Source organism: Rhodnius prolixus, unplaced genomic scaffold (genome assembly GCF_049639745.1).
Source record: "Rhodnius prolixus isolate KJV_2025 unplaced genomic scaffold, Rpr scaffold_3, whole genome shotgun sequence".
Classification (NCBI taxonomy): domain Eukaryota; kingdom Metazoa; phylum Arthropoda; class Insecta; order Hemiptera; family Reduviidae; genus Rhodnius; species Rhodnius prolixus.
In genome coordinates this window covers 46,253,021-46,268,452 of record NW_027411603.1, presented here as the reverse complement: position 1 = coordinate 46,268,452, position 15,432 = coordinate 46,253,021, and the positions used below count along the sequence as shown (strand labels likewise).

At 34.8% G+C, this 15,432-nt stretch overlaps 1 protein-coding gene across 5 annotated transcripts in view; it reads right to left on the bottom strand.

The window, feature by feature from the left end:
• LOC141453144 (neuroglobin-like) overlaps window positions 1-15,432 on the bottom strand; it is a 210,294-nt gene that overhangs the window by 180,007 nt on the left and 14,855 nt on the right. For 3 of the 5 annotated variants that reach the window (XR_012457794.1, XR_012457795.1, XM_074125962.1), the window contains exon 1: window positions 7,844-8,488. The exons of 1 other annotated variant lie outside the window; for it this stretch is intronic. Coding sequence is in view for 1 of the 4 variants with exons in the window: in XM_074125962.1 (XP_073982063.1) it covers window positions 7,844-8,043 (200 nt within the window). In the remaining 3 variants the exon portion in view is untranslated. Of the gene's footprint in view, window positions 1-7,843; window positions 8,490-15,432 lie in introns of those variants that run through there. One more of the 5 variants, XR_012457796.1, reaches the window with a different exon arrangement.

The window sequence follows — 15,432 nt, the reverse complement described above, 5'->3', positions numbered from 1 at the left end:
GTTATTCAAATTACCTGTCTTGGCTTGGGGAACTTAATTAAAACTGTCCAGTAGGACAGTTGTGTAAGGGTTGATCGTCAAAAACTGCATAAAAAAGCGTAATGTTGAAAAATATTAGATTATTTAGGTTTGCCTATTTAAAAACTGATTGTAATGAATTATGAAGAAGACCGATTTTTGTTATAAATCCAATTGAAAAAGTGATTTAGGTGATTTATTTAGATTTAAAAGTGATTTTGAATGCATACCTTATGTCATTTCATGAATATATTTGTATGTCAATTACTGGTCCCACCCCATGTCAAACACTGGTTCCACCGAAAATTCGGTATGTCAATTACTGGTTCATTGACATACTTCAGAAAAAAATCATTTTTGGTTGACATAAAGATCGAATTTACTGCTTTTAAAATATTAATAAAATAAAATACATCCTACTGGAGCGGTACAATTTTACAACCTACACCTGGAGCCAAAATAACGGAAGTTATTCTACCTTAAACTCGAATTTTTTCTTAAGCAGTCAATTACTGGTCCCTTCACCCTATTATATCTTCGTTTTTAAATAGGTACTTTATTTTAACTCTATTCCAAATTATTCTTCTGATTTATCTTTAATATGCCCTTTATTCTGAAGTTGTCACATCTTATACATGCATGTTAAAGTAGAAAAAGACAAAGTTAGAGTCGGCTACTGTTTAAATTTGAATCACGGAGGATTTAAAACAATATTTCAGACTTGAATTCGTCTTACCGAAATATTCGTGAGCACAAATAACACACAGTTAATAACAAGTAGATTATTCAACAACAATTATTCATTTCTCAATTGTAATTTAATTTTACTTATAGTAAAATACTGGAATAATTAGCTGTCCTAAAAGTATGCAATACTTATTTATTTTATATTACATAACATATATATAACATTGTGAGAAGAACAGCTACATTGAGAGTGTGATTGAAGAAAACTATATTATTTGCGATAGAGCCAGATAATTATTACCTATTATTATAAACGTTTGACTACTACATAAAATAACAATTACTTTAATCGAAGAATGAACTTAAACCGACGATTTTTATTAAAAATAAAATAATCGAAATCATTGATGTATGTTGGTGTAAGCATTTTTTTAAAAAAGTTTTTAAATTTTGTAGCCTCGTAATTTTTTTTATTTTTTATAACGTTTTCTTTTTAACCTGTAATTAATAGTTTGATTATTATAGATTAATAGATATTAAAGTCAATCTACAGTGCTACTTGAACAAATATTTTGTAGATGAAAATGGCCAGCATAAGGGTCTGTGACATCTAATAAATTCTAAAAAATGTGAAGGAAAAGTTAATGCAGCAAAATTACTTAAATTATATCAACTAAGCTTGAATGAAATGTTGGGTACATGCTGATTTTTGTACCTTTTGGATAGATTTTCATTTTTGTCTATTTTGCTAAGTTACATATCTGCTTTACTGTTTTTTTTAAATTTGGAATAAGCAATTCTATCATTATAACCTGATAAGGTGTTAAGTAGGAACCGTAACTACCACTGGAGAGATCTTTTTAAAGAATGATTATAGTTGCGGTCCCCAAACCATCCTCAACAACAATTTTTTTGAGAAAGCCTTTTTACATAAAATAGGAAGGTATTTGTACGTAAAAAGCAAATTTAAACTGCGATTTCAGACCTTCCTTTTAAGAGGAGTAAGAAAAATCAACGGGCGATTACAGTACTTCTCCCTAAAAGGCAAAGAGGCAAAGATTTTGAATCGAACGACAATTCATTAATGTAAATAGGTTCACCCATTGATAATTTTAACGATTGCAGTACTTCCTCTTAGTAGGTGTAAGAGCATGATGGCACTTCACAGCCATGTAGAGGAGCTTTAATCACTTCTTCGTGCTAAATTTTATCAAAAGCGGACAAAGCGTTATAGAAATATTGGTAATAATAGTTTTAGAAACGGCCTTACTTGGGTGGGGCAAACTCCCCTCCATATGAGGCATAGCGACGAGACTTTTAAAGTGCAAATCTGTACAAAATTTCGATTCGAATGACACTTCATTCATGAAAATCAGTTCACGTGTCGATAATTTGAAACGATTGCTATACTTCCCCTTAACTAGCGTAAGAGCAGATCGTCGCTTTAATGTTACATAGGGGAGCCCTAACCCCATCATCCTACTAAATTTTATCAAAATCGGGCTAAGATTTACAGAGTAATTAGTAATAATAATTTTGAAGGGGGCCTTACATAAAGGGGGCTAACTCCTCTCCCATTCGATGTACAGGGTCGAGACCCCCAAAAGGCACATCTACATAAAATTCCGAATCGAATGACACCTCATTCATGAAAATCGGTTCACGCGTTTAGGCGCTACGTAGTTTACAAAAAAGGTAACAACAAGAAGAAGAAGAAGAAGAAGAAGAAGAAGAAGAAGAAGAAGAAGAAGAACAAGAACAACAACAATTTCTGAAAATGCCGTTTTTGCTCATTTTCGGCAACTTTTTTCTCGAAATCTATTAGGTCTGGGTGGTTGCAAAAAAATTTCAGTTATAAAGGAGGGTTTGCTCTATATTTTAAAGAAAATTTGGGAATTTTATCTTTTATAGAAAAAGAGAAAAAAATTGTCAAAGTTGGGTGTTTTTTAACGTTACGCTTTTTCGTGCACTTTTTGACGATCAACCCTTATACAACTGTCCTACCGGACAGTTTTAATATAAAATATTTACCTGAGTGAAAAAAATAGAAAAAGGTTATTTTGTACGGATCCCTGGGCATAACAGAGTCCCAGATTTTGTCATAAAGGAAATAGCCGACGAAACATTAAAGATTAATGAGGAAAGTAGAGTAGGAGCATGCTACACGCTGCGCGCATTACAACACCGAAAAAGGAAACAACCTGCCGGAAGGGATGAAAACCACAGAATTGCTGGAATAAGCGGCAAAGTCCATGGCTAAGTACTATGTGAGAAGTGCGACCAGAATAGGAATGCTTGGTTAAGAGAATCCTGGTACCAAGATAAACAGGAAATGCCAAGAAAGATGAAGGGAAACTAGAAATCATAAAAGTTCATAAAAAAAATATCAGTGATGAGACTGATTAGCATAGATTTACATAAATTCGAAAGAGTATAAACATTTTTAACAAATAAAAGCTGAAATTAGCATCACATGTAGCATTTATGCCCTCTCCCTTCTATACTTTATTGAATCATAACGGCCACGAGAACATTATACGTCACAATATCATGTATGCTGTTCATTAACATAGAACAAGCAACACTTATAAAGAATGCATTTATAATTATTGCATAGTTTTTACATTTTATTTTTTGATTTTTAACGCTTTTTACAGGAAATGACGCGTGCGAACAGATTTTTCTTTGTAAGAACCTTTACCGGAAATGCAAGTTTTGTTGTAGTCTTCTGAGTTCGAAAATTTGTATGAATCTTCACGAGATTTTTTTAAATTTTTATAAAAGTAATGCACTAAGATATGCAATTAATGCACAACTTGAAGCTCCGATTAAAAAAAAATATATTCCTCTAAAATTCTACTCAATCTCGTTCATAGCTAGCAATAATTTAATTTTAATAAAAGCGGAAGAGGACTAATCACTTGAGAGCTCTAAGCGGTCATGAGGGTATCCCTGCCTAACAACTAAAACCAACTCAAGCTCATTAGGCACAAAAATGCAAACATTACACACTTTTTATAGACGTCCACCTTCTACGACCAACACTTACGGGAATAAAGGGGGCTTCACCTTTACAATTGGATTATACTAAGCCATTTCCCTTTCAATCCCAAGACCAAGACTAAGTTCAGACTGGTGAATCCCTTGGTCCAGTCCGCCTGACCAATCCAATGATACCTGATGCAATGTAGTATATTCCCTCTCAATAGTTTTACCCAATAGCATCCGTGAATATTTATTCTAGGTAGTCTTAATCTTTAATTTTAGCATCACTAAAACTTCTAACTCCTCCGAGTAAACATTCATCGCCCAAAACTTCTTTTAATAAAAGATAAGTTTTCAGTAGCGGTTTTACCCAGTTTCATGTGAAATTTCACGACAATTAGTTGCTCTACTATATGTGTAGTATCATGTATTCGGTAAAACGAAACTAACACCTCTAGTATACAAAAGACGGTTCCGGTCAGACAGATTTCTCTACAAACACGTGAGACGCTGCACAATCGAAAGAGAAGGCTTTAACGCTGTACAGCTGTTCGGTCGTTAGGATTTGGCGCAAGCATAGTACTTCTGTAGCAGCATCAGTCTCGTTATTTAATCGTACACACCTCATATCTAGACTTATCACGATCATAAAAATACAGATCATGAGAACATATTCGGCAGATGCCTCACTGTGGAGGAACTACCAGTAAACTTTTAATTTAGCAGAATAATATAATTAAAATTTTTAAATCTTTGTCAGAAATAAAAGAAAAAATGATATTTTTTTTTGCCTACGTAACTGCTTTTGGGAATGGTGTTAAATTTCCTATCAATCACCTAAGGGATACTGAATAGATCTTTTAGTATTTATTTATTTTTAGTGAGTAAAAAAATGGACGGCCATTTTATTAAAGTATCTGTTATATTTTTGATTAAGCCAAGATCTAATTTTCAAGAACGAATCTAAATTTTTTTTATCTAACTTTAACGTGCCTAATCTCTCTCTCTGTCACTACCCGGAGATAGCCGAAAGGCTAGCCTGCGAACTGCCAATAATCATAACTGGAGTCAGTGAAGCAATTAAAGAACTATGAATGGCCAGGAAGCTGTGTAAAGCGTACGATGAAGCTACATAGTTCATTCATAAAGCACGTTATAAATAAAAAAAAATATGTGTTTATATTTCTAAGCTGCAGTATCCTGGAATATGGGTAGCTAGTCCCTTCCCCTTAAGTTCACTGGTTAGATGGAGATGATTCCGGGTTCAAATCCAGCTGATGGCCCTTAGATTTTCTTTCCCTTTGGTTTCTTACAACTCACTGTCCAGTGATGGGCCAGTGTTGTCTGCCCACTATCTCAAGACCGACACTATAGAAGTAGCTACGCCACTAGGTTTTTTACCTTGACGTTGTATTGAATAAAAGTATTTTTATGAAACAACCACCCAAGTAGGCAAGACATTTAAGGAAGTAGAGACCAAACTGTCACGTACAAGAACAAGAAAACACTACTATAGGCGTAATCGTACCACAAACACAATGGACACATACTGCGCTGACAAATATGGGTGCCGTCCGCCAATAATATACGTGCATGAATACTAGCTTAGAAAAGGAAGTAACTATTTGATTTCATATCGTCAGCGCTAGCAATGTAACATACACCAGCAGAATGTGTATTATACTGGACGTAAGATATGTTCCTTTCCTTAACTGGACACTACTTCTAAGAAGCTTCCTGGATGATCAAAGCGGCAAAGAAGATTGATCGCCGAACGATAATTGGCGGCCGTGGTGTTGCAGTCTGTGAGGTGTTGACTATTATTTCATGGCAGGCTCTCAGGGCGTTTTGGGAAAAAAAACATAAGAACGGAACAATTATTATTTGATATTTTTTACTAAACATTTGAATGCCCATAAAAGTGATTTGAAAGCACAGGAAGTGTTTTTCATCAAGTGGTTCCACACTGCTAACTAGATAGTTGACATTTCAGCGTACTATCTGACTCCAGACAGTTTTTTGGTTAAGAGTATTTCATAGAAACCAGAAATGATAAATGATAAGTTATTTCCAAAATTTGAGACGACCTTATTGGCTACTATCATTAACTAATAAGATAATAATTTAATTAAAAAATATTTGCAATCCTAAGAACAACAAAGCGAAATCCCATAGCATGACGTCACTAAACTTTACTTTGCGCACGGTTTGCACTTTTTAACTTGCCTTGAAAGTGCAGAGGACTTCAACCCACCCAAACTTTGTAAATATTAATTAATCGATTCTGAAATATATCGCTATAACTGAACAGGTTATGCTATTTGGAGGGAGGTAGGGTAAAGATGAATTTCTGTGACATAATATTTTTTATATTTTGTAAAAATTCTACTTAATTTACAGAATTTTATATCATAAATAAAATATTCAAGGATTTTTTAATTTTTTAAAAAAGGTCTTTTTCACACTTTATAATTTATAATTAGGCTGTTAATTAATTATATATAATGCATAATAAAGTAGATTTTAATTTGAAATTACAGTTTATTTGGCACAACTAGCATACTTTGATTTAAATTAAATTTCTTCGTTTCGTTATCATTTAATAATTAAAACTTCAAAATTTTTGACTTTACGATTTTATTTTTTAAATTTAAGGCGCTTCAACACCTGAGGTATTTGGCGCCCTGCCGGCTCCTAGGACAGTGTTCTCTCTCGCTTCCAAGGACAACACTGTCCACCCAAGGACATTTATAAGAAGCCTAGGGAAGTGAAAATCTAAGATCCGGTAAGAGGGATTCAGACCAGAGATCTCCAGATTCCAGTACGGTAACAGCAGAGGCCGTTTTTCGGGGGCTAAAATCTTTATCCCTTTCCCAAAATTTTATACCTGGATATAAATGTGGGTTGAAATTTATTTAAATTTCGGTGCCAATAAACTTTCTTAGAAAGTGGCAATAACTGAAGAATTCTAGAATTTAACCACAAGATTTTCTCTTGTAATTCAACCCTCAAAATTTGGCTCCCCCCCCCGCCTTTAAATAAATGTTAATACTGAAACTGTTGTTAGGAGCACAGTGTTGGATATCTTCGATTTTATCCGAAATAACACGAATACTCTTGCTTGACTTGTTGACCAGCCTTCACGTACGAGAAGGAAACGTGCATCTTATTAAAATGAAACTAGATTTTAAACTAAATTTTAGAGTTTAAAAATTAAAATTTTAAAGATAATCTTTTTTGAAAAACGATGAAAAGTGAAATTCAAGTGAGTTTTCACACCAGGTGATTCACACAGATAGAAACGGAAGTTTTTATTTTAATTAGTTGAATACATTCTTTGTCTGTCAGTCTGTTGTTAAGCAGTTTTTCCTTATAATTATTTATTTAATTATCTAATTGTAATTATTAATTTTCTCACAGTGAATTCTAGTTGGCAGTTTATTCCACCCACTTTTCTTTTAACGGTATTTCTTTTTTAGTTTGCTTTGCACACAATTTTAACTGGTCTACTATTTGATTGCCTCTTCACAACGGAAAGAATGACTGACAATTACTAGAATTCGCTCTTCCTAAACTAGAATTCTAAAATTGCTATGTTAAATGAGCCAGGTTAAGCAATTATTTTTAGTGTCTACTTATTTCCCCCAAATTTGCCGAAGGACGTCTAAAAATCGGAAAACGTAAAAAGAAACCATAAATAATCTAGAGGGAACAATCATAGGGACTTTTCTATTAGGTCACAAATACAAAATTTTTGTTAAATATTTAATCCTTATCAATATATGGTAATAACATACATTATACTCAAATCGCACCTTAGAGGTAAACCTAACTATAATAAAATTTAGCCTGAAAAAATGTATGAAACTTGTGCACAATACTATAAGTATACTTGGCTTACTGTAGTCTAAGTACCTTAGAGGTAAGATCTTAGTTTGGCCTCAATTTTTCGTATTTTAAGTTTTGGGTGGGGGCAAGCGCGCGCTTACACCAATTTACGTACTTAGGAGTTCCTCAAATCTGATTACATCCGGTGGAAACTATAAATCGGAAATTAGCCCGATAAGTAATAACGTGAATTAAGAAGATTTAAAATTACTAATAAATATTGAAAATAACTTTTGGAGAGATTCGTTAATACTAATAAACTGACTTGATAAACATGTAGACTCCAGTTGGTTGCATAGCTCTGGAAATACCTTTCCATGATGCCATCATACTATATTTCTGTTTAGCTGTTAAAGGTAGCCTAGGATCTGTGGGGGCAGGTGGTTGCGGAGGCGGCTCCCTTGCATCTCCAGCATCACGGCTGTTACCGCCCCCTTTAGTTAGTTTGCCTAGTTCACAACCCATTGCACATTATTTTTTTTTAAATTTTTTTTAAGTAAAATAGCACTCAAAACTGATTAAAACTTGGCCACCCTCCAAGAAGAAAAACTTGAAAAATCTCACGATTAAAAAGAAAAGAAATGTCTCCGGAAAAAATTAAAAATAAATACGAATTCAAACAATACCGGAAGCACACACAATACTTTTTAATCAGAATAAATTAAAAAACTGGAGGTTTACTTAAAAGTTTATTAATCACAGCAATCGGAAATAAATAAATAAAAACTTCGTAGCCGAGGAAATAATGCAACAATTCGATTTTTATTAAATAACTAATTTGCGCCAAACAAATAAACTGAATACAGGTGCCGACTAAATAGTTAAAACTAAAGAAGTATATGGCCCCACTCGACTAGAGCGTCAAAAAGACTCCCGCCTCACTACTGACGGGGCCCAGCTGTACGCTATCCCGGCTCTCTATCTTACCCCCGCAACCCCACACACAATTAGGGCTCTCTCCGTACGTAACACGACGATCATGGCCGACTCTTGCCGAACTCTTAGCCCGAATAAGCTCAGTATTTTTTATATTTTTTCCTTTCTCTAAATTTTAAGAGAAATTATTTTGATTGGTTAGCATTATTTCCAGTATGTTTTTACTGAAAATTCACTTTTTGAGGTCAACTGTGTCAGCAAAAGTATATTTTTAAATATGTAAGTGTATAATTTCATGCATACTGCTGTTTTAAACAAGTCATTAGGGCGGGAGCACATGAAAAACCAAACAAATAAATAAAAAATATTTAAAATATTCTAAACTCCCTCTAATCGATTAGATCAAGAAAGAATAAGGAATATGTGGATTACGTCTGGTGACTGGGGCTTCCTTGGAGGGGCAGAGAGGCCAAGTTTTTAACAGCAGCTGCTAGCCCTTAGATTTTCTAAGGAGGCCCTTTCTCTGCCTGGAGACCGACAGTGAACTGATAAAAAAAAGCTCCGGGCGCCCAAAATCTCACGATGTTTGGCCGCTCCCTAAATTAAAAGAAAAGGAAAAAGCCCCTAAGCTCCACCAAATCAGCCATTGTACTTTATTCAGTCAAAATTTAAAAAAAAATCTGCCTTAATTATATTAAGAAAAATTAGCGTAAGTATTTCCGGGCGGAAATCCACAAACGAACGTACAAAAAAAAAAAACAAGTTATTTATTTTGAGTCTCCATGGAAACAAAGTTAAACCCAAAATATTGGTTAAAATGGAGCTACATTGCCAATATAGATTAAAGCGGGTACTTTCAGCACCCCTCAGACAGCTATGACAGGCTTTTAATGTAAAAGGGGCCATTAGGGGATGAGTGATGGAGCTTTATTAACGTTATCCCCCTCCTACCTCGTATTTCATCCAATCCAATGTGTGGGCACAAATATTACAGCAATAGATTAATTCTAAAGACGAATTAAAGAGGAAATGATTCATTGAGAAAAATAAACGAAGTAACTGTGGGCCCCGCCCACTTTCAAGCGAACTTCTCTCAAAGCTTAAAGAGAACTTAAGCTATGAGAGAGAGGCCAAAGTTTTCTTTAAGCTTTGAAGCATACATTGTTCGAATATTTATGATGAGAGCTTTTTAAAGCCTAAAATTGGAAGTTAATTAACTAATGAAAAGTTTCAAAGTTTTTTTCGATGCATTTCCATCGATAAAGCACTTCTGTGTGCTCTAGCATGCCTGGGTTGCGACTGCTAAGGAGCTAGCGAGTTTGATGGACACGCACATCTGGCTTGAAGGCCTTTATTAAGGAGGTTGTAACTTGAAAGGGCCGAAGGAGCGAGATGAAAAAAAAGGGAAGAGCGTTTCAACATGTCCAGCAAACTACGCTGATAGTATGTTAAGATTGGATTGAGAGAGGCAGTACTGTCCACAGGATAAACGTCCGAACAAACAGAAACACAACATCAGAAACCTGTAAAACACGCACAAGAGCATGATCAAGTAAATGAATCCTCCCAGGAGAGCTGACGCGAGGTTTACGGCCCTGTGCTAAATTACTTGCCCTTCCGATATCAAAGAATTTGCTCATAAGAATAAAATTTATATAGAATATAGAAAACAAAAAGGAGATTCTATAAAACTATAGCTGATCAGTTACCTAGACAACCATGGTTTAAGGGGAACTGTCACCAATAAATGGATTGTTACGGACAATAAGCAGGCTGAGAGCGAACCACGCGGTGTGCGGATCGTATCTACACAGGATCAACAAAAGGTCCTCTCTCCTCTTTGCGTAGATTGCGATGAGGAGGAAGATTTCAATAATGATATGTCCCACTTTATGTAGTAGAAAGGAAACGAATGTTTGACGAACTTATACAGGTATTTAGATGCACCATTTCGCTACGAAGACATAATATTCTCCACTAACATCTTTGAGCTTAAATCTGTAGCAGAGCTAGCAAAGAAATATGAGTGTATTTAAAAGTTATAGCCGATTAGAATGAATGGAAGAAAATGATTAGAGAAGGATTACGGTGATTTTAATTTCGGTTAAGCTATAAGGATGGCAGGAATATAGAGTACTGATCCATCCATTAGTTGTAAGTTTGTATGTAAATAGTTGAGCGAATGTATTTATAAGTAAGAATGGAGAGTGAGTGATATTCTAGTGATAAGCACCTAGACGATGCTGGCTGTATGGCGGAAGCCAATGCCACAAAAAAAGGCAAAAAAAAAATACTTTATGAAACAATTGAAGAAAGATAGCAAAAGAAAAAAGGAAACTGAAATATCTATACACTAGTGATACATCCGGAAGATTTATTTTGACTAAAACCTTATTTATTATGAGATCCTTCTGTGGCCAACCCCCCCCCCCCCCAAATCTGAACTTTCAACAAAGATCCATTTTTGAGTTTAAGCTACCCATAAAAAGATCGATAGGTCTACAAATTAACAAAAAAAATTTAAAAACTTCTCATTCGTATTGGTCCTTTAAGTTCAAAAATATGAATAATTCCATATTTCCTCCAAACAAGGTGTAAGAGAAATCGCAAATATTTAATAAGAAAAATATATTCTAGATCTTTAAAGAGAATTTAAAGTGACAAAAAAGAAAAATTCTTCGGAACAAAGAAATTAGCAAAGTGCCAGAATAAAAAAGAATAAATAAATAAAAGGAACGGTTCTAAAAGGGAATAAAGGACATGTGAAGGTGCAGCAGTATCCTGCAGGACAAGGAAATTAAACACAGTCGACACCTTGTCACGTGTGTAAGACACGAGACCCGACATCCTGTCTCATGACATGTGATATAACTTTTGCTGAGCAACGCTTGTTAAAAAAAAATATATATAAAAAAGAAAATTGAGAAAAGCCCAATTTTGTTTTTCTATTAAACGAAGAATATTATTGGAAAATATAAAATTGTTAATTTTTATATACAGGGTGTTCATTTTAAGACGGCTCAAATGCATTTCATGCTTAAACGGTTGATCTGAGCAAAAAAATGGTAGAGGAAAAATTTGTTGCCCGTCAACTCTAGTTTCAGAATATGTGACTTAATTTTAGATTCCTGCCGGCATACGCGGCTGACGCGCGACCAAAAGTGAGGGTACGCTGTTGACACCAATTTTCATATACACAGTTGAGTATAAAAAGTTATGCAAGAAACCGGAAACCGCAATTCGATATCTTCAAAATTAAAGGTGCTAGGCTACTTCAAAATCTGGTGTTTATTAATCATATTTCAATTTTTTAACTTGTTATCAAAGAGAAAGAAGAGCACGCGATAGGTCATTTTTATGTATTTTTTCATCCCCTTTCTACTGAAAATATTGCCAAGGCAGTAAAGCCAATATTATTCTTAATATCGGGAAATAAGTCGTTTTCCGAGTGATTTTTCCAAGAAAAATCAAATGTTAAGAGCTTTAGTTGTTCTCAAGCAAACACAAATTGGCTAGAAATTAATTTTACATCTGTTACAAACAAGAAGGCTTATTAATTATTTCATAGGGAAGGGATTAGCTATGAGGTTAGCATACTGGACTCCCACGCGGAGGTCCCGGGTTCGAATCCAGCAGCTGACCCTTAGATTTTCTCTTCCTAGGAGCTTCTTACAGCTCACTGTCCGGTGATGGACAGTGTTGTCTGTAACGAGAGAACACTGTCCGGAGGCCGGCAGTGCACTGGAAAAAGCTCCGGGCGCTAATGACCTCAGCTGTTGATGCGCCAAAAAAAAAAAAAAAAAAAAAAAAAAAAAAAAAAAAAAAAAAAATTATTTGGTAATTTTGGGAGAGTTGCGTTTAATTACTAAAAAAAATTGGAAACCTCCTGCCACATATTTTAAGTGATCAATATCTTTCATTTATAGGATCAAACTTATTCCTTAATTTATCAAATAATGCACTTTACTCAACTTGTGAAGCAAAGTGCCTTCAAAGGTGCCTCCTCTGGCTCGCAAGCCAGGTTAGCCTGAAGGTTATCAATTGCTCTCTGCATCTGAGCCGACTTAAAATGAACACCCTGTATATATTAATGTATATTTTTGAGAAGCATTGAATTGAAATTTAAATTCTAAAATAATATATAAAATAATTACTGTTGCACAAGATCCAATTTGTTTCAGCGTTAATAATGTATTTTCCTAAATATTTTCGGATCAATTTAAAATACATTTTATTAAAATTATTTTCAAATTGAGAGGGCAGTTGTTAAATCTGAATTTCAATGTTGCCCGAGATGAAACTGTACATTTATGTTCCATGTGTAACCAGTCTAAGATTGAAGATACCTTTCATTATATAAGTGTCTGTCCTGTACTATCAGAATTCAGAGTAAGATGGTTAGGAAAGAAAGCGCTATCTGAATCAGAGTGTATAGAATTTTTAAATGGAAGCGACTGGGATAAGCTATATAATTATCACATAAGAGCATGGAATACAGAAGTTTCCTCATACAGGAATTTTACACTTAGTGTAAGAGGGTCGTTTGAAAAGTCCGTGCAAAAATAAAAACTACTTAATTTTTTGGGGTAAACCTTTTTTATTTTTCAACATAGTCTCCTTTTAGGCTTATACACTTCGTCCAACGCTGCTCTAGTTTGTTGATCCCTTCCGAATAATAGGATTTGTTTAAGTCTGAAAAATAGCCGATCGTTTCTGCAATCACCTCCTCGTTTGAATAAAATCTTTTTCCCGCCAACCATTTCTTCATATTGGGGAACAAATAGTAGTCCGAGGGAGCCAAGTCTGGAGAATAGGGGGGGGATGTGAAACGAGTTGGAACCCTATTTCCATTAATTTTGCGACCACAACTGCTGAGGTGTGAGCTGGTGCGTTGTCGTGATGGAAAAGGACTTTTTTGTGGGCCAATCGTGGGCGTTTTTCTTGCAGCTCGGTTTTCAAACGATCCAATAACGATGAATAATATGCACCTGTAATAGTTTTACCCTTCTCCAGATAGTCGATGAGGATTATTCCTTGCGAATCCCAAAAGACAGTCGCCATAATCTTTCCGGCCGAAGGAACGGTCTTCGCCTTTTTTGGTGCAGATTCTCCCTTGGTAACCTATTGTTTAGATTGTTCTTTGGTCTCAGGAGTGTAGTGATGTATCCATGTTTCATCCACAGTGACGAAACGACGCTTAAAGTCATGCGGATTCTTCTGGAACAGCTGCAAACCGTCCTTGCAACACTTCACACGATTTCGTTTTTGGTCAAGCGTGAGCAATCGCGGCACCCATCTTGCGGATAGCTTTGTCATGTCCAAATGTTGATGCAAAATATTATGTACCCGTTCATTCGAGATGCCCACAGCACTAGCAATCTCATGCACCTTCACTCTTCTGTCATCCATCACCATATCATGGATTTTATCAATGATTTCTGGAGTAGTAACCTCAACAGGGCGTCCAGAACGTTCAGCGTCATTTGTGCCCATATGGCCACTCCGAAAATTTTGAAACCACTTATAAACTGTTCTAATCGAAGGTGCAGAGTCACCATAATGTTTATCAAGCTTCTCTTTAGTCTCCTCAGGCGTTTTGCCTTTCATAAAGTAGTGTTTAATCAACACACGAAATTCTTTTTCGTCCATTTTTTGAAAATCACTCGACTTCCTCGATTCAAACGAATGCCAAACACAAAGAAATAGACCGATCTGGCTGAAACTTGGTGTGTGTTCTTCCAAGAGATGCTACTAACTAAACATAACCTCGATATGCGCTACTAGTACTATCTCTCTGACTTTGCACGGACTTTTCAAACGACCCTCGTATATTAGAATGTAACTGAAATTGTGCGATAAGTTCTGGCTGCTATTTTATATTGTAAATTTTTAAATAGTATTTGGTACAGCAGATGGACTGCTGTCCATGCTTTTGTGTAAATATGTTTTGCTGTTTATAAGATTGTGTATATATTAATTCAAAATAAAACACTTAATTATTATTATTATTATTATTATTATTATTATTATTATTCCCTAAATATTATATTCTGAACAGAATAGAATATCTATAATATGAATTAAAATAATTTTATTAACTTAAAAAGCTTTAAACTTTCAATAATACTAAAACACTGATTTAGATGAAAGACTGGACCGCAAAAAGCTCTTTTAAAAGCTTGTAAAAAGTAAGAATTGGTTCAGTAAAAGTTTGTACGAAAAGTTTTCAGGCTGCAGAAAGAATTCTTTTTTATTATAGTAATCATAGTATTATTTTATACAATTGAATTTAAATTTTCCCGTTTTTTCAATCCAAATTTTTCCAAATTCAAAGTTTATCTCTCGTTAGAAATATTTCAAAAATGCATATTTTCTACTATATTTTGCAATTACATTGTTCGATTTTGCAACTGCAGAACTAAATTTGAAATGTCTGGGTCTTCCAAAAAAAAAAACCCTACGATTCCAGGGATGAAATTTGTATTAATCACTTAAATCTTGAGAAGATATTTTTTTTGGGGAGTTTACAGGAAAACGTTCCAAAGTTCCAAGATTAAAAATCGATCAATACCATGTTCACCGTACTCGCTTTGCTCTTTTTATCAAGTTAACCACAAGGGAATTCTTTTCCTCAACTTAGTTGTCACACGATCTCCTACTATAAAAAACAAAATCTATCAATACCAGCATCCCAATCTCTTCAACCGCCATTTATCATCCCACAACATTCCAAGATAACCCTCGCAATAAAATAAAAAAAAATAAACCGTCAATAAAATACACTAAGGCAATTAAAATTCCACTGGCCAGGGCAATTTCCTTTCTTTAAGTGATGAGAACGATTATCTGCCATAGGGTAGGCATTGCCAGAGGAGATTATCTGCCGCTGGGTAGCTTCCCCTGGGTGAATTGTGCGCATGGGTAAAATGGGTGCTGCATTGTTGGGGTAACTTAAAGCGCCAACAATGTTGTAATTTT